The 21,699-nt window shown below is 29.2% G+C and overlaps 1 protein-coding gene across 1 annotated transcript; it reads right to left on the reverse strand.

Moving 5' to 3' along the window:
• Window positions 1–1,416: 1,416 nt before the first annotated feature.
• On the reverse strand, window positions 1,417–18,156 carry LOC107169985 (uncharacterized). The gene is made up of 3 exons (XM_015519963.2): window positions 17,905–18,156; window positions 6,834–6,928; window positions 1,417–3,815 (listed from the first exon to the last, which is right to left on the reverse strand). The coding sequence occupies exons 1-3, from the start codon at window positions 17,914–17,916 to the stop codon at window positions 1,802–1,804; spliced, it is 2,121 nt and encodes a 706-aa protein (XP_015375449.2). The 5' UTR covers window positions 17,917–18,156; the 3' UTR covers window positions 1,417–1,801.
• Window positions 18,157–21,699: the final 3,543 nt, after the last annotated feature.

The following is a 21,699-nucleotide window of genomic DNA, read 5'->3' on the forward strand; positions in this document are numbered from 1 at the left end:
TGAATTCCCCACACATGCTCATTTTTTGTACCTACGCGGCTACGCTGCAAAAATTTTAGTGTGATGTTTGTTTTCACTCTGCTACCGGACGTTCTTTTGCACTACTTACCACGACTCAACACGGCATAATAATAATACTAATATGTATATACCACAACGTTATCCGATCTTATACCTGTTCCTCTGCTGATTCATACTTGAGCCGTCAATTAAAAAAAAAAAAAAATCATATATGTAGGAACGCGCCAAAATAAAATATAATAATAATAATATAATCTAATCCTTCATGTGTATGCACGCATGGCAGGCTGGTAGGCACCACGGTACGTTTCCTCGCATGCGCGCTCACAGAATACCGCACATACGCCACTCACTGTCTTCATCGTCAGTATGTATAATTATTGCTATTACATAAGAATTTATTTAAGTATACCTCGTCCTATCCGCGATACACACTAACTTTCACCTCCTGATTCATCTGTGTTAAAAAAAAAAAACACGTACCACATTCAGATATTTAAATATTATTTTTCTAGGTTTATACACCAACATTGGTGTGAAACATGAGATAATAATATTATTTATTACATGTTATTTGTAATGCTATTGTGCTAATTCGTAAAAATACACTGCCGAAGTTTATAAAACTATGGTCTTATAATGAGGTATTATTATTAATATTGTCATATTGAAATGTATTTTGTTTTACCCAATACCAGTGCAGATAACTATACGTACTTTATATTATTTGTTTGATTTGTTATTTTTTACGAGTTATTGATCGTAAGGTAATTTATCAACAATTTAGTAAACAAAAACAATATCAGCTTTTATCAACTCAATTTTTCTATGAATCATTCTGATTTTTACATAAAGTTATAATTAATAATATCATTCATATTTTGCCTATGGATAAATTATTTTTATTAATCAGCTTATAAATGAGAAATTAGGAGATTTTCAATAAAACAGATTTACTAAATATTTAATGCGTTCGTATTAATAAACATACCTTCAAATAACATTATGCACAGCATCACAATGCATTAATCGGGGGGATAAAGCATTGTCTGACTTCGTTGCGGTACATCTTAGGATCATAATAGTCTGCCTTAGACCTATAGCTTAAATAATGACAATACTAAACAAACTTGTGTAGACGCGTAGATAGGTATAGTAAAACAATATTAAAAGAATAATTAAAATATGATTCGATAGGGTTCAAACAATTAATAAGATAGCGGTGATACTATATCAATAATATTTTAATTATAAAAATAATAATAAATAATAAACTGTACAAACTGTACAAACTATACGTGATTTAATTAATCGTAGGTAATATACGTTAGGAATATAATTTACATAAAAAATGTAACTATAATGCGTATACCTACAATTAAATAAGTAGAATAATTATGCAAGAAATTAAGTGCGCATTTATTATTTATAAGCTGTTTCGTAAACCTACATTCGAAATCAAAAAATATACGATAAAACGTGTACAAAATAGCCACTTGTATCATATAAAGAGTCGTTAAGCACACGCGTTTAAGTAAATCTAAATGACATAAGAAAGGTAAAAAAAAAAAATCAATAAAACAGATCTTATGAGGAGTAGTCGTGTGTCTGGCTGGCGGCGAGATCGCGTGTCCACCAACACTGTACATAAATATAACATATTATTTTTGTGTTCATCATCATCGGCCGACAGCGAATCATCGTTCAGTCTTAGAGTGGTGTTTTGATTCGTGTTCGGAACAACAAAATCGAACGCGCGAAACAAGTAGGTATCGGCAGATCAGTAAAGCGTGTCCGTCGTTTTCTCCGAACTGACGGGCGCGCTGTTGTCACTGGACGACCAGGAGAACGACGACGGAGGCGGGCCGCGGGAGTGCTTGTCCATGTCCTTAGACTTTTCGTGAGACAGGTGACCGACGCCCAGGTTGCCGCCGCCGACGCCGCGGACGAGCGAGTCCAATACGCGGCGGCGGCACGTGAACGCAATGAATACGAACAGGCCCTGGAACGTGTTGAGAATAACGAATAGCATCCACATGTACTTGGCGTCCGTGTAACTGGCTACTATGCCGGTGGACCACGTCAGGCCCATGAGCACGCCGAGACGGCAGTACATGCGGAAATCGCGGCGCACGTGACGCGTGTTGATGTGCCGGACGGTGGCCCGGCTCGAGTGTATCATGTACGCGGTCCAACCGAATAGCACGACATTAACGGCCATGATGGTGGTCAGTGGGCCGGCAAAAAATAACAACAGCGCCGTTTTGCTGCCGAACCAGCACTGGTCGGCGCCAAACCGAGGACGGACGTCGTTGGGCACGGCGGGCACGGCGTCTGCGGCCACCGCAACGAACGTCATCATGGCCGGCACCAGCCAGCAGACAGCCGAGTAGACGAGAAACTTTTTCGTCTGTCGGCCACTGGTGACGCGTAACTCGACGGTGGCCAGGCGCAGCGTGCGCCAGCAGTCAAAGCTCATCACCAACATCCACGCGAACGACGTGAGGAACGCATAATAGGTGAAAGCGGCGCCGGCGTAGCAGGCAGGACCAGTCAGCCAATTTCCGGCTACGAACGCGGCGTACGAGCACAACAGTGACACACAAAACGACGCCAGGTTCTTGCTGGACAGATTCTTTATCTCAGGTAGCACGGCAAACACAGCCAGGTGCACGATCAGTAACACCGCAGACACGCCCAGTCCCACATAAGTGAGAACCGCATACCTCAGCGTATCGGCGGTGGCCGGCTGACCGGCGTCCACGCACACAGCCATCGTGCCGTTTTCTAGCGTCACGTACTCGGCGTCGGCATTGGGCGGCCGCCAACCTTTGGGTGGTGACGGGTACATGGCCACGACGGAACAGTTGAGCGGCACGCCATCGCCGGCCACTGACGTCCGTAGCGACCGGCATGTCTTGCTGAACGGGTCGTAAAATGTGTCCTGGCCGCGGCACTCGCGATGGCCGGGTTGCGCAACGAATAACGCGGTGAAGCTGCGAACCGCAAACTGGTTGGGAAACCTCACGTGAATACTAGTAAGCTGGCACGTAACGTTCTGTACGAGCACGTGGTTACATATGGCGCAGTGTATGTTCTTGTAGGGCTGGTCGTCGTAGTACATCACTGTGGTGTACGCCTCGCAGTTGGACCTGATCTCGTCGTTCGGCCATCGGGGATGACATGTGATCACGGCATTTGGTAGACACTTCCGGATACGGGTCGCGGCAGGTGGCACCACTATTTGGTCACAATCGTACGTATCACCGCTGTACTTTACCACCCATCGACCAGCGGTCGCGTCGTACCGGAGCGTGTCGAGCACTGCTTGTTCGGCACCCGCGGCCACGCCTAGAAGTGTATTACAAACGATCCGCGTGTCCCAAAGGATTTGGTCAGCCGCATCGCCGTTGCACACGGCACAGAACCGGTTCCGGTACGCGTGTCCCGTCGTTCGACTAGTCACGGGATTTCCGAGCATGCCGTCTGTATCCATGGCGGCCGCATGGCACGCGTCCCGTACCCGTGTGTTCGTCCACGTGGCCGGACACCTGTTCACGACGTACGCTCCGCCGCTTACATCAGTAGGCATGCAACCGTATCGATCAGCGGCCCTCTGCTGTTCCACTGGGTCAAAGTGCGTCGAGTCGGTGCAACAATCACCGTACTCGCTGCAAAGGTCGTCACACAGGCAGTTTCGCCGTAGTCCGCCCAGGCCGTCGTCATTATCCTGAACTTCCGAGGCTGCCACTTTCTGGTCAACTCCCACACAACTGGACCGCGGTGGACAAAACCTGAAAGCAATACCATCATGATGTAATTCAAAAATATTCAATTATAATAACTAATGTGCATCTAAATCGGAATTTAATACCAGCGAAACTAATCGTGACGAACGCGATAATAAGTAGAATCGTCACTACTTGGCCTATACGATGTACAAAATTAAAAAATTAAAATGATAAAACGATTGTTTGAGGGGATTTTATTTTTAATGTTGGCACGTATCGAGTGAGCAAAATGTCAGTTGTATTTTTTCAGATAAGTAACCTACTAACCTATCAGTAAGGTTCTATCAAAATTGCAGAGTTTGTTATGTGATAAAGTAGTATTGCGCGTGTGAAAATCGATATTTTTGTATTCAGTGTCTGCATCGACATACAAGTTTCACTGTGGTTTAAAGTATTTTGGGTTACTTTGAACACTTAAATAGATGCTTAAAATATTAATATGCAAAACAGCAACTTTATTATATTAAATATAAATGAGATGATTGTTGAATGCCACACAAATGTATTTATTTATTTTTAAAACACAATAGTATACAGATACTAAGCATTAATGCAATACGTCATTAAATAAACTATTACGAGTTATGTATATACAGTAACCAAAATACTATGTATAGTGTATATACATAGTTAAATTATACGCTAAGAACAATAATAATTAAATGATGCACGTAGGTACGTTTGAACCATGTTATAGGCTGTCTCCCAAATGTTGACCTCGTATAGTTTTTGAAACACAAAACGTGATTTTTATCCACGACTCGCACGTGGGATAACAATCAGCAGCGAAAACAATGGATCTCTGCTGTGTTTCATCCACTTAGAATTTGAATCCGATATTTAATCGATTATCTTATTATAATATTATGTAAGCGTGTCACTTTATAATAGTATAACATCGGTGTGTAATACAGTTATTGCACCTATTACAATGTGAGAAAACCTACACACAACATCAAATAAGAAGGTGATGCACTATATAGTGTTTACCTGTATGTTGTATGTACTAAAGACTAAACACTATAAATTAAAATTGCAAGAATCTTTTCAATAAGCGTGGGCCGTATAGTAGAAATTTAGTTAAATGTTGAACCTCATTCATATTTAACTGATGAGGTGAGACATGAGTAAATATATGAATGATATATTTTTTTTTTACTGAAGTATTGTACATTTTATACAAGATTGTTTTTGTTATTTATTTATAATCTAAACAAAACAAATTCGTTTTTCTATGTCCTATTTTTAATACCTAACAATATTAGGTAGGTATTGCATGCAATAGACTTAAGGCGCAAATTAAACTTGTAAATTGTATACGTGTACATAAACCTTATATTATAAGTACAATGTAATTTCAAATATGCAAGGATTTTTATTTTATCAAACACATAAATATACATTCAACAATTAATATAAGTTACAAAATATAAACATTACAAATTAAAATGGACATCAGATAAGTGAAATTATAAAACTTTAATCAATATTATTAACATACATTAAATGAATAACAAAAACGGAGACAGTTAAGTTAAGCTTACTAAACTTAGTACCTAGGTACTAAATATAAGTCTAACACACTCAGTGATTTAAAAAATGTAGAATAGATAACTATTGATTCCTATTTTATTAGTATTTAGTAATATATATGACGTTTAAAATATATTACATTATTATATGTATGAATATTGTATACCTATTATAATTAAAGTTCTAACAAATGATGGTAACGTAATGAAATTAATACACTTAATATAGTTAATTCTAAGTGTGCCAAGTTATATGAGACATCTAAAAACAATTTGTTATTATTAAACGCAGATAATAATACATCGTTTGATTTCAATCTTTTTATTTGTTATGTGACATAACTCAAATATCTTATGCTACGGTTTACAGTACTAATTGAGAGTATATAGAGAGATTTCCATTTTTTGGTAATTTTCAAAATATGTACATAGGTAAGTACTAAAATTAATATTGATTTACGTCACTTATCATAAAAGAATATTGCCCGTTATCATTTAAATTGGTTTTTTTAAACGAAAGTTCTTAATAAAATATAATATGCAATGTAATATTCATTAGGAGTTGCGTTTTCAAATAAATCGAAACCGCGTTGGATTTGAACAACTTTTTTGATATTATGTGCACAAAATATGTTCCATTATAATGGTACCTAATTCTATATACGAAAATAGTTAAGAAAAAAAATTATGAGGAAAAAATAATCTAAGTAATTAAGTCATTACTCATAGGTTATAATTTCTGAGATTACAAAAAATTGTTATTTTTATTACGAATTAGTAAATATAATTGAATAATTATGGACGTAATACAATAATTATAAACTGGCCAAAGGTAGGCAGCGTTAGGTATCTTACCATACATAAGATATAACGTTTCAGTAAAACCTACCATAAGTATAACACGTATAAATATTAACCATTCTTCCATTATCCATAAAGTTATATAATAATGTTACATTAAAAATTAAGTAATAGGTAATAAAATAAAACATTTTTTTTTAAATAAGATTTATGTGTTCATTACATTAATGACAACAATAATATTATTTCTTACGTGAAGTTATAATAAATTTTATTTGACTAGCAAATAATTAATATTAAGGCATTGTTCTAGATTTAAAGTTTCAACGATAAAATTAATACTTTTATACTAATTTTACGAAATTACTCTTATCTTTGATGTCTGCTTGCATACTTTTTTATTTTAGATACAACTTAATTCTAAAGGATTCGACTACAAATAACAAACAATTATAAATAAATATTTGTATCGAAACTCGTAAACACTTTTGTATTAATTTATTATTGTGTTCTAACTATACATATTATGTAAATATAATGTTCAATAATTCGGAACTTAACACTGTAAATCATGATTAATAAAAAAAAAATTAATATCGCTGTTCGTTAATCATATCTAACATATTATGTGTTAAATAGATACTGTTTAAAATTTAAATCCACTATCCGTACAAAAATAGTTACTTACTTATATGGGTTGTTGAGATCTTCATAAGGAATGTCAATAGCAGCGGTCCACGACTCGAACAAAATGAATATTGCGATAATAAAATGTATTCCAATCTATACAAACACAAAATAAAAACCAGTTTTATTATACGTAGATACACTGCTGTTTGGTCTGCTAAGAAAATTATTTTCAAATCTGTATTTCATTCATTGATCTATTATTTAAAAACATACAATATAAAATAATAATATAATAATGGAGTCCCTAATAAAACGTTCCCAAAAGCGTGATGAAATCACATGAAACTAAGACTTCAGCAAAATAATAAACGTAAGATTCAACGAAGGATAAAATGTCTGCACGCTCCTTAATTACTTCATAATAACTATACGGAATTCTTATGTGTCATTTAAACGTTAGCGATAAGATATTATTTTTGTTGCATCATACGTATAGTGTATGCATGCGGAGAAAGGAGACAAACGTATTTAACGAAAAAAATTAAATAATAATGAAAGGTGATTCGCATATGTATTATACATTAGGAGTTAGGACCGGCATAACACTACGATAGAAATGTCAGTTTATTAGTCGGAGTAAAATTATTGTCACACGTTCGTTTGAATTATATTGTAGAATGTATAATATTATGTATTGTATGTAATTTTAGATACTGAAAAAAAATATTAAGATATAATATTGAAATATTATATTGGGATGAGTATATAATTTTAGTTAAAATATGTGTAAGTTATATAGACTTCCATAAGCACTAGTAAATCAGATGGTGTCGACAAGCCGGTTAAAATGATTTTAATGGATTTTTTTATTATTATTATTGCAAAACGAGAAAATTATTTTTATCATTACAAATATTGTCAAAATAATATACTATATGTACGTTATTTGAGCATTTCCTGAGAGTTGTATAACATCATAAGTAGATGGTATAATAAACTGCCGCGGTCCCGAAAAACCTTCAAGTCGATTTACTTTTTATAGAAATTGAAATAATGTGCGTATGTATGTATTTATGCGTGTAGGTACCTAGAACAAATAATTTATCACACCGTAACGTTGTTAAAAACTAAGTACCTCAGATTTCACCGAGACCAAACGCACTTTATAATAAGTGTCCTTATGACGAATTATGTAGTTTATATAGACAAATATTATACTAAGTTGTAGCAACCAAATATTGGTGTATCATAAAATTATAATGAATATAAATATACCTATAGGTAATATTTCAATTTGTAGTCGCAAATATGAAACGATTCGACTACATATTTATATATACATATACATATATATTATATAAATTTGTCACAAATAAGCTGTGCACTACATAAAATAAATTATTTTAAATTGTGCACGAAAAATACGATTACTTATGTCTTCTCTTAAAACTTCCTTATTTTATTATTATCATTATTAATATTGTTATCAAACCATGTTAAAGAGATAATATGTGATTACGTCATTGCTAACGTTTAAAGTTAATGTCGTCAAATGATCATCATCCAAAACGTTCTTCAGTCGTTTGCAAGTACCTGCCTACCATAATAATTATGGGAATAAAGTTAAACAGTCGCAATCTAAGGTTTTATGAATTTGTAAGGTACTATTCAGTTACCTCTAGAGAATATTTTAATGGTGGCTTAATATTTTTCTCACGTGCTATATAGCTTTCTAGACGATATTTTTGCGTGAGTCAACATATCCCGCAAAAAAAATGTAACATAATGTATATCATAATATATATTGCGGGTGAATGACATGATATCGACATCAACGACAGCCACATAGATAGATTTTTAAGAATAATAAATAATTTATTTTACAATTTATTTGTACAAATACTTGTGAATAATATACAGATATTATTATTATAATATGACAATATTATTCCTCAATTGATAAATCATTTAAAGATCAAACTAAAATTCGTATTTCACAAACATATAAGCATGTTATACTTTATAATGTTTATATAGGTAGCAATATTACGAGTAGGTACCTACATAATTTATAGTAAATACGCCTAGTATCAATTCCAGTTGATACGGAGAACCAACAACTACCTACTACTTACTTAATGGGTCTAAAAACTTAATATTAGGTAAGTAGTATGTTTATTATTATGAATAACAATTAACGGTATCAGTCTATCACCAAGTTACTAATAGTATTTCAACAAGGATAATATTGCTTGTTTTTATTTTTAAATTACCTACAGTATTATTGCACAAACCACTAGACCAGAACTATTCATTTGCTTTTTCTAATTCACATATCTCATCATAAAAACTACAATTTATAAATAATATTCATACAAGTTATTTTAAATTACATAGGTACCTATGTATAAATATCTCGTTTTGGCTATCATTTCTTTGATACCGCCTTAAGCAGTTAAGTCTCACTTTTTTGAAAACTAGTAGTGCTGAATGCTGATGACTAGGTAGTTATATTAAAACATTATTTTATCAAACTATTTGTACATAATATCTAATATAAATTATTATTAATCAACGTTTTAATTAAAATTCTTTGCATGATCGTGTGAAGTTCTTAAAATATTTTTTAAAAGTTGTTATGGATGAGTATATTCAATAATAATCAAAATGTGGAGGTAAAAATAATATTGTATTATAGGTGATCGTAAACCTATTTTTTATTTTTTTGAAATACTTATCATAATTATCTAATTTATTTAAAAAAACAATTTAACAATCACGAAATTTAAAATTAAAAGTAATTGTGCTAAGTAATATGTACCTATATATTTTTTAATTGCATTATGACATAGATATCTATAATCTATACAATTCATTAAATATATCTACCTACTTGTAAGAAAAAACGTGTATAACACACCAAGCATAATGTTTAATATTAATTCAAAGTTCACACGATACACACATGTTATCCCTCTATATTCACAGCCGTATTCAAATATAAAATGTATTTCCAAGGTCTTGCAATGCAATATTTGTTATGTTTCGCCAAGTTTTTCTTTTGTACGTAATTCTTATTTTATTTAATCCTAGTGAAAGCGTCGTGTTTTGTGTATGGTCTAATAATCTTGGACTTGGACCTGCAGGTTGCACTCTTCTGTTGGAACCATAAGTAACGGTCAGGTAAGTAACTAACCATACACGTTTAACACCTCTTTAAAATAAGTTTAACTGACAGTTTTTTTTCACGTGTATGTTTTAAGAGCATATACTATGTGGGTAAACAAAACACTTGTATATTTTAAAGTTTAGATAGAACTACGCATGTGTCTTAATTAGATTAATATAAACTATTAAACCGGGATCAAAAATATTCGAAGCTAATAAAAAAAAAAAATGATGATATAGTGTGAAGCGCTGAAATCCAGGCGCGCTTTCATTGTATCGATATTAAGTTTAAGATGGTTTTATGCTATTTAATGCTATTGATAAAAATCATCAGAAGCAGCTTATGAACTTAAAAACGCCTTTACGTCAGAATCCATACGAAGTGATCAAAAACTGCAACCCAATAGTGCAAAATGAACCTCAAACATTTTAAGCTTAGCAATAAACTAAAAGAAGTACCTAACTGCACAGTTAAAATTGCACAAACAAAACAATTTCCGAATTCCTAGTATAAAGACGCCACAGTAAATATGTTTTGTAGTTAGCGATGTATTTTAACTTGAAAAATATGTTGTACTGACGCCTTTATATTGGTTTAAAAATTAGATACATCTTTCAATAATCAAAAACATAAACATCTATATTATTGAAGGTAATGAATACTCAAATAATTATTAAAGAAAGGAAGTATTTTTGACTAGGTATAAACATATAGAGGTAAGTAATAGGTATATTAAAAATGTTTAATTTACTTGATGTAATATAATAGATTCTTCATATAGATTAAAAAATTTAATTTTGTAAATGTGTTGAAAACCTCAAATTCACACGATTAACGGAAAAGTTTGCTCATTATTAAATTACAATTCCACGGTAAAAACGTGAAAAATAACATAATAATATGTTGTCGATTCTACATTTGACTTCTTAGTTATCGTCATTTTTAATGTGTTTTAATATTTCTATAACATTAGCCGAATCACTTGCATTAATTTCATTTTTCTAGACATTTCTTAGAAACATGTAATTCACTTAACGCGCGTTTTCCAATTGTAAGTTATCCTCTGTTTGTTTAAAAAGGTTTGATATTAATTTTTATCGTGGAAAAATTCCCGAAGGTAAAAGTAATTAGGATGTCAGCGCACTATTTGTTTCCTTTATATGGCCCGCGCCAAACATATTATACAAAATTTGCGTTCAGCAGAACATTATTAACCTTGTGTTGTTAGCTTTAGTGTATGGTGAATTAATCTACTAGAAAATTATCTGTGTTTTTACGTCGGCGTTTTTACAATTTTTCAATTCATTTTTAAGCGAAAAAATTTATTTTTATAACATTTTTAAATTGTAATATAATTATATTACTTAGGTACTCATAGTATTATAAAACTGAAATATCGTTATAAGAGCAAGAGACAACCTATAAAAACAGATAAATAGATAATGTTCTAAATTTTAAGTTTGATGATAGGTCTTATTCATAATAAAGCTAACAACAAAATGTTGGTTCTATTAAATTAAATTTTCTTGTGTTACACATGGATCAGATAAAGAATACTAGTAGTGCGTTGACATCCTAACAATAATATTTAAACTAGCTGGGTACCATATAGGTATGTACTTTGTAAACTCAAAATAATAGTTATTATTAGCTGGTACAATGCAGAGAGTTATTCATGCAAAACTGTGACTGTCAAAACAATCGATACAATAGAAGAACTTATTTATAGTTTATGGCTATTGACTATAATAACTAATATCAGTATTAATTAGCAAGTACCTATTATTATCCGTCGGTGCTCAACGCCTATCTATCATAAATTTGTTTGACTGAAATCACGAGCTATTCGAATCATTCACATCTGTCTGAGTAATCACTCATGTTTTTTATTCATAACAATGACCATTGTCAATAATATCTATATACTTATTCTACGTATTCTATGAAATATTTTAATAATGTAATGTGATATTCTTTAACGTTTCTTCATGCTATGACAAGCATGTAAGGATTTACATATTATATTAGTCTCGTAATCGTTATGATGATAAACTGTTATTCAAATTTTACCTTATGATTCATCATTATGACAACAAATACAATTTTTTATTCATTAATTTAATTTCGTTGGATTTTTAAAATTTATTTATTTCATACATTGATATAATAATTAGACGTGACAAAACAATTCTAACTAAAAATATTTTAAAATTGATTAATTCTAATTATATTTTAATTATTTAAACATAATTAATTCAAATTATTGTAATGTGAATTATAAAAATACAAACAAATATTATTTAGATTGAAGCAATATTACACTTGACTAGGTTTTTGTATAGAATTTAAATAATATTAACTACTTATTAAAAAGAAAACAACGTTATACGTTTATCAACTTAATTAAATATTTTTATACGCTTATGTTTACTTTATATTATTGTATGGAATATGAATGAAATACTATACAATATCACAACACTACGCTTAGAAACAATGTAACAATTTTTTTTATCGTTTGCGTCGATTATCTGTTTGAAAATCTTAAGACATTGTCATCTTAAAGTAGTGTACACGTTTTGTTGTATCATTAAGTCCTAAAATGGTTCCTAAAGGCTCAATAGTGAACGATAGTCATATACATCATATATACATTATTATATAGCCTAACCTAACCTGAGCTAACAGATATAAGCTGATAAAACTATGTCATGCACCAGACAAAGTAGGTACCAAATTATAATAGTATAATATTATTATAACATTTCACAACGTTAACGGCTCTCGACTTACAATAATTTCCACGAAAATAGTTTCCCACCAAATACTAATCATAATTTTCGTATCATAGCTGTGGATCCTGTGTACCAGTGATTGCAGTTCAGTTTATTAAAAATAAATTATCTTTGTAATTTTTGAAAATAAGAACTATGGCTAAGTAAGGTAGGTCTTAAATATGCCTGTACGTATTTTGATAACAGGACCATGTAACATTATTGTTACTGAAATTATCAAATAATTTAAGCGAAATTTCCATTTTTTAAATTACTACGTGAAAGCATAATAGCTATGTAGATAGGTACTCAAAAACAAGTGGATTTTCGTCTTCACCGATGTGTTTTCACTTTATTCAGTGGTTAGATAGTAACGTGTTCTAATAATCATCTAAGGCCGAGGAATGGGGATATATTTTTTGCATAAACAGCCTCAGTGTAGTATACAAAAAAAAATATGACTTCATTTCAACGATAAATGCAGATGAATTGATGATACACAATTCGTAACGGATTTAAGTTATATTTTCTGAAATAAAATCAATATTATATTTTTCATTTGTGAATACGTATTTCATCGATTAAATATGTTATCATTATTTTCTTTTTAACTATAAAAATTAAAAACTAAAATGTTTCCATGATACGTTGTTTGTATTTATATATTTGTTAAAAATACTTGATTAATTTATCTTAAAATAGATATTTAAATATTTGAATGAATAATAATAAGTAATAAATATTTTTTTTCAGTTACTGACCCATTATAGCTTCTTATTCAGAATTTAGGTAAAATTACAATTTATAAAAAATATTTGTATAATATATACCTAAAAGCTAAAAATATTTAACCAACTATTTTTTGTTACAGTTATTTATTGTTTAATAAAAGTACTTTTTAATTATAAAATTATCAGCATCATTCTCCTCTTATAAGTTTTGTAGGTGTCTATATTATTTTCTATACAGAATTGCTTATTTATCCATGTGTTTAATATTTAGGTACATATTTTTGAGTTTAATATTATATTGTAGTATTTAAATAGCAACACTTTTTTATAAAAGTATTTGAAATATATTTAAAATTTTAATGATTAAAAAGTACGGGTTCTAGCAACCATTATATTAAGTTTAGGAAGAAATAAAAAATTGATATTATCATACATTACACAACTTTAATTAGGTTACTAAATTGTACTTTTAATAATTCATATACGGTACATTATTACAGACAGATCGTAATACAAATTACGGATAAACTTGAAATGAATGCTTAATGGATTTAAATATTAGACCGTAATTTGCGAATAATTGCGATTGAAAACAGTAGTGCAATGAACGTTAATACATTGAACAGATAACGTCCTTACTTAATTTTATATATATATTATTATTTATTTTGCTATGCAAAAGGTTAATTAAATTTTGATTCGGTTAAGGGTCACCATCAGATTGTCACTGGGAAGCGGTTGTGCACCGAAAGTAAATCCTTGACGTCCCCGATAAACGCGGGTCGTGGTTCAATGAAGGTGTCCAAAACCTTAACTAATTTCATTTCATTTACTCAATGTATAATTAGAAGAAAAACAACAAATACAATAAAAGAAAGAATTTCCACACGTATGACGGTGACTGCTCATTGCTGTGTTAGTAATTTATGACTAAAAAATAAACAAAACAAAAACAAATAAACTGTTTAAAATTGATATTACGCTTTCACGTTTCAGGCTGCTTTGAAATATTAAAATTTAAAATGTTTCGAAGGACAGTATGATTTTTTATCACATTTTTGATCACATTTGTCATTTTAGCATATAAAAGATGGATATTTTCTTTAATTCAGATTTTTAGTAAGAAAAACTGAGATCAATTGAAAATTTAAAGTTATGTAATCCAATAGCAGTTAAAAAAAGTTTTGTGACTGAGAATTGCTTTGACGAATGCAAATGGTTAAAAATATGTTGAATATGATTGGAATCATTAGCATTGAGTGCATTTTTTTATTCCTTGTTATAAAATCCGTGTGTTATTATTTATTATTTAACATCGGTATATTGTATGTATGGTATATAGGTATGTGAATATACATCCTTTTTGATAAGACTGCGTGTATATAAGTCAGAATTCCGTTGATTCAATACACACGATTTATTTCATAGAATTCATATATTTACTTTTATTCATTCATTCAGAAATAAATTTGTTAAGTAACAATAGATTTAAATCAGACTTGGAAAAACAATATGAACAATGAATTCATTAGTCTACAATTAAAAATTTATATAAAATAAACAATTCATAAGTCTATGGCATGGTTTAATTTAATTTCGGAAAGGATTTAGTGTAGGTTCGTATTAAATTATCTATAATTATTAATTACAAATTAATCAAAAAACAAATATATTTAACTAATCCCATACGAGACCTATAATATGTCTTCTAATAAAAGGTGCATTTCTTACTTCTGTATTCATATATCATATTATATTATATTACATATTATACTATATAGTAGTTACGTTTTATACTGAATTTATTAATATTAAATGCAATGGTGGTTTAAAAACAACTGTTAAGAAAACCAATTTTTTTAGACAGACATTTAAATTAAATTAACGATTCTGTTATTAGATATTAACATTACCTATATTAAATTCAGATGTAATCAAATCCTGATTTAACCATAGAAAGTTAGCAATATTATATTTCATATATATTTTTATAACTCATTAAAATTTAAGTAGATACTTACAATATTATAACATAGATCGTAGAACAAGATATTATATGTCTGACTAAAAATTACGAAAAATATATTATTATTATTATTATTATTATTATTATTATCATTATTACATAGGAATATTTTTTTCCTGATAATTTCATAATAGAAGTTTATTAATTAAACGTAAATAATATGAAGAACATTACCATTTACCAGAGAATTGATTTTTATTTTTAACTTTTAAACGGCTATAAGTTATAACTTAATAGTTTTTGTACAATATTAATAAAAATGTCTGACATTTGAGAGTACATTTCCAAAATACAATTTCTGTAAATTTAACTATAGCTCCAATTTTTTCCTATCATAAGATGACTGGTATAACTTTTCCATTATTCAATCTTTAGTAGTCAGAAACCATATAATTTTAAGACGTTTTTGTTGACAAATAATTTAAAATTTTTCATTGCTTGTAAATATCATTCATCTTTGATACAAAAAAATAATACTATCAGTTGTATTATTCAAATAACTATAGCTCATTCATACCTAAACATTTTTTTTTTATTTAGTTCAAATCCTTGAAAAGATACTTGATTCGGATAAAATAATAATTATATTTACATGAATGGTTGTGTAGTGTGTTAAATTATTTAATTTCCATTATGTTCACTTTAAAAATTGATGTTGAATAATCTAACGATGGAAAAAATAATTCTATGATTTGCCATCTGTATGCCAAGTATTACTATTATTTATTGTATAGATATTATCAAACTACATTTAAGTCATACTGATTAATATTCAATAGAAAAACGCTTGTTATTAATAAAATAATAAACATAGGTAAAGAGTTATATTTGTTTATCTTAGTAAGTATGTAATTTAAAATATTCTAAGTTCTATTTAAATTTAAATTTAAGATGACAAGATTAAATGCATCTGTAAATTGTACCCTACAATCATGGGATAGATATTATAAAATGTATTAAATCAATGATATGAAAATACATGTTGTCTTTATACCTCCCAAAGAAAATAAATGTATTTTAAATTATAAAATATTAAACGGTACCTAGTTGTTTAATAAAAATACCTTACCGTCATCTAAGTGACCTTAAAATTTATTATTATTATAAGCGCAATAAAAGTTCAATAATTAATGAATAATATACTATACGATATGTAAAATATATGATCACCCATAGACTATATTTTAATTTTATTTACTTTATTATATTAGACAATGTCATGATAATTTTGTAATACAAAGATACTTGGATACCTACCTAACCACCTAAAACTGATAAAATGATAAATATAGTAGAATTTATTCACTTTATTATTTTTATACATTCATGCGTCTATATTAAAATTAAATGACTTTTTTTTAAATGCACGCAAGTATCCGTAGATAAAATAAGTTTAAATTATTGAGTTTTGAAGTCTGTAAAATAGTTTGATTAAAATATATGATTCGATAACAAATTTATACATTGAGATAATTATGGGAATTTTTACTACTTTTTTCAACTATTAATTTTGTTTCACGTATGTATAAAAACATTATTTTGATTGGCTTATTTGCTGTGTTCCTACGTACAATTGTATTATACCTGTCTGCCCGTGACCTCTAAAAGAGAAAATATTCAGTTAAATATGTATAAACTTGTAACGTTAAATACCTATCAGTTTATAAATTATAATTTATAGTATAATACATTTCAATATCATATTATGCTATGAAGTCGGTTTTTACCAAATCCATTAATATTGCGTACTTACATATTATATTTTTATTATTTATTCTTCATAGACAACGAAAGCGTCCATAACCATTCAAATTAACTTAAGATAATGCAGATGTTTATATATGTTTTAATGTCATTCATACCTATTTCCGGTATGGTGTATACACTATACCCGTTAGGGTACCCACGGATATTAGATATAATATTGATAAATATAGCATATATGGGCCTGTACTGTACCTAAATAGGTTTCTTTATTAAAATTATTTTTTATTCAAAAGATTCCCCCTTACTTCTAAATAAACACTTTTTTGTTAACTCAAAAATATAACTTCATAGTACAGTCGATATTTTTTTTTACTTACTTTTATTCGATTAACAAAAATAAAAAATATTGTATTTAAGTTTAGTTTTATTTTATTAATAGGTAAACACTAAACAGTAAACATGTAACATTTGCTGGGGCAGTTTGATGCTCATTTTAAACTTCCACTATAACATGCCATGGGGGTCCAACGTGTAAACAACTTAATATTATTTACAATATAAATACAATGTTATTAATTGGTTTTCATTTATCAATGTATTAAACATACCTACATATGGACTGTGTTAAATTTGAAGTGACCAAGTACCTTAGTACTTATTATACGTAAAACATAATAAATTATTTACATTTTTAATATTACATATAATGTAGTTTTACTTACGTCAGCTTTCATATTGTCAACGGTTGTACGTTATGTTACATGTCAATCGTCGTGCGGACATTCAATAATAACAACGTTTACGATAATAATTAATGTTTTATGACTAACGACGTGAAACGCGTAAACATCGAATAAACCCGGCAAACACTATGATATAGACGCGCCAACGCACTGTTTCACATGAATAATAATATTTTACTTAGCAAGTGAACCTGCGCCAGTCGCACGCACGAGGAGACTACCTGACTACATTATTATAGCTACCTAACCAGCTATCTTGGGCGACGGCCTCAGTCATCGTTAATGTGTTCATCTTGCATTCTCGTCCCCACCATTAGTGCAAGAGGACACGCTCGGAGTTCTTGTGGTCTCTCATAGCTACATTGCGACGATAGTCCGCGCGTTGTGCGTCTTAGATATTTTGATTCTGTAAAAAGGAATAAAAAAAAAAAAAAACTGTCTAGGAAATCGTACAAACTTGTTTTCGTTTCCAAGCGCGATTCTCTGTCGTACATAATAATAATAAGTATTATATTATTATTATAATATAGGATTATAGGAACCTGCATTGATACGCAGCATAAACTCGTGAAGACCGCAGTTGATTATCGACGGTCGATTTCTATATGCTAAAAATAGAGTTTAAATTATTACTTTTATTATTATTTTCTTCAAAGAATCGATGCTCAAGTCATTATAGTAATATCGTGAAAACAATTTTCAGAAACCTTTTTTTTGGTTCTGGTTTTCAAATTGAATGAAATGAAAAAAATTTATTCAAATTATTCCTCAATATTGATAAGGTGATTACTGATTTGTATTTGTATAGGTACCTATACATAATATATATAAACCTATATAACCATCTATTTATACAATAAACCATTCGTTTAATAGAATAGTGTGTTCTGTTATCTAAAAGGTATTAATTTCATATACGATAACAAATACCTACCTGTATTAAAAAAAACGCAACATGTATCTATAGATTAAAGTTTGTTAATCAAATAATTTTCTTATATTTTTGAACTCTAAACAACGAATTTAAAACAATTACTTTAAATTAGTGAAAAAAATTAATTTTAAATAATTGTTATCTATTGGTTATTATGTATATATTAAATCTACACTTACTTAAATATTTTATCACCTATGTTAAATATGTCTTATACTTAATATTATATTAAAATAGTATTTTTCAACTAAATTCTTGCATAATCTATAGAGATTCGTCATTTATATTGTACTTACCTATATTAATTTTTCCAAAAAAATTTCTAAGCTTCACTGTACTATTTAATTTAGCGAATAGAATATTAGCTTCTAGTAAAATTTCACTTATTTAGCACCAAATACAATTACGATATATCACATCATTTGTTAGATTACACAATTATAGAACTTGATTGTTTTGTTCATTTTGATTCAGTTTTCGTTGAATTATACGAGCATGCTTATCAAGACTAATGTGTTATTGAAAACCTTCAATAATAATAATACAAATATTTTTAAAAATGTAAACACTTGAATTTATATCTAAAAAATTCAAGAAAAATAACCTAAAATGTACAAGCGTCGCAAAAGATTACATTGGAAAGTAGTACAAAATTCATAATGATTATTGTATTAAAAATATAATTAAATTATTTTAAAAACATTAAAAAAAGATTTTTAGCTAAAAAGATCTAAAATGGAAAAAAGAATTTCAATAAAATTTATATATTCTGAATCAGTATAAGTAGTATGAAGCACATTTGAACCTTGATTAACATTCTAAAGAATATAAAGAAAAAATTCAAAAGTCATTAACATCATATCTCCACTTGTCCACTTTCAATAAAAAATACAGTTAAAATTGAGGTTGAATTTTATGTCATATGGATTTTTGTTAAATCTAATATTATGAGGTAAATTGTCTATATTTTAACGATAAGGATAAAGAAATAATCATATTTCCTCATTATTCATAATCATTATGTAAAATATAATGTAGTAAATACGCACATTATGCATAATATTAATCACTGTATTGTACAATTCATTATAGGTGATTTACATTGATCGAATTTGTAAGAATTGCAATCCATTTGAGTGAATAATTTTTTGATATTGTTAGTTGTTACGTATTTGTGTCACCTTAAAGAATTAATATGCTAAAATGTTAAATGTAAATATGCTAACATCACGTAGCCCGTCATATTTTTGTCACCCATTAGAAACTAGCCACATTTGATTCTTTATAATTAGCAAGTTCACCCTAAGATCTGTGCCAATGTTAAAATTTTGCACGAGTACCTATATAAAATAATCATCATTAAAATTAAAAAGTAATAACTATAAAAAATTCAAAAAATATTTTTGTTTTGTAATGACATCACGTTATGTAAGAACATTTGTTTTTTAAAGTTTGAACTTCTAAATAAAAAGTGTAGAATAAAATATAAAATAGTAAATGAATAGATCCCCTCTTACTACGCTTTGTAAGTTTCTCGTTTAATGCCCAACAATAATGTACTAATAAATCGTTTTTATTTATTCAAAGTACAATATTGTTAATTTTTTTATAAAATTATATTAATAAATTTTAACAATCTTTTAATTCTGTGTTTAAAATATATATGAACATAAAATTGTATTATATCTGCATGTTTTTAATGATATTTATAGGATAAAAGAACGATTGAATTTTACACATTTGATTTCTATCTGAAAACCGCAATAAGTTGAGAAATATTGCACAACGTTATGATTAAATGAGATAAGTATACCTATCAGTATTATGTATGTGTATATAAGTTTGTTAATATTTAAAAAAAAAACGTAAAAAATAGTTTTTTTACAAATTTACCTATACCTATCTTAAGGACTAAATCTATCGGTATAATATTATGTACCTATGTCGATATTATGCCAACCAGTAATCATTGCAGCCACACAGGATTACAAAAATACTATATTATTACGAACGACGTGTTAGTGTTGTTATATGGATTTTATCATTGCAAGTCGTTACGAGGATTGTAGTATTGAATTGAAATGTCGAACGCATCTTAATTCTTAATTACATAATAATGCAATATTATCGTTATTCGTTATTACATAATTTCACTACCAATTTATTATCTGTTCAAAAATATAAATTCAAAATACATCACACAAATATAAAAATATTGAATGCTTATCGAAAAAAAAAACTTTATATCTAAGATTAAAAGAATACTTTTAATAATTACGAATTATGACAATTATTACAGTAATATAATGACGCCATGCTGTAATAAAACTAAAAAAGTGAGATGCTGCAGCGGTAATGTAGTTGTAATTGGATATGGGTCACTGCTACGGCTAACAGATGATGTTTTTAGATCTGAGAATAATATTTCAGCACAAGAAAAACTAGTTTTCTTATAAAAAAAATGCTTACTATTTTTTCAAATACGTTGATCTATTTGTCTAATACATATATTTTTAATATATTTTGATTCAATTATCAACAATATAGGACATAATATTAAATGTTCATAAAATAATAAAGCACCTAATAGATATTTTTTGTTAACTACAATTTCATAAAAATATAACGTTATGTATCTGTGTGCAATTTTACAAGCATTCTTTGCTGGTTAATAGTTTTATAGTTTTAATTAAGACTTCTATGAAAATATTAATCCATCGAATTTTGCAATCTTCGAGTGTTTCATTAACCGCGTTGGTCCGTAACGTCCGCAACAGAATTTAATCACTGTTGCGCGCAATGCGCACACTGTGCCAACGTCAATATAGTTTTTGAAGTTT

This window comes from Diuraphis noxia, unplaced genomic scaffold (assembly GCF_037042655.1).
Source record: "Diuraphis noxia isolate RWA-SAM2 unplaced genomic scaffold, SU_Dnox_SAM2 contig0004, whole genome shotgun sequence".
In the NCBI taxonomy this organism is placed as follows: domain Eukaryota; kingdom Metazoa; phylum Arthropoda; class Insecta; order Hemiptera; family Aphididae; genus Diuraphis; species Diuraphis noxia.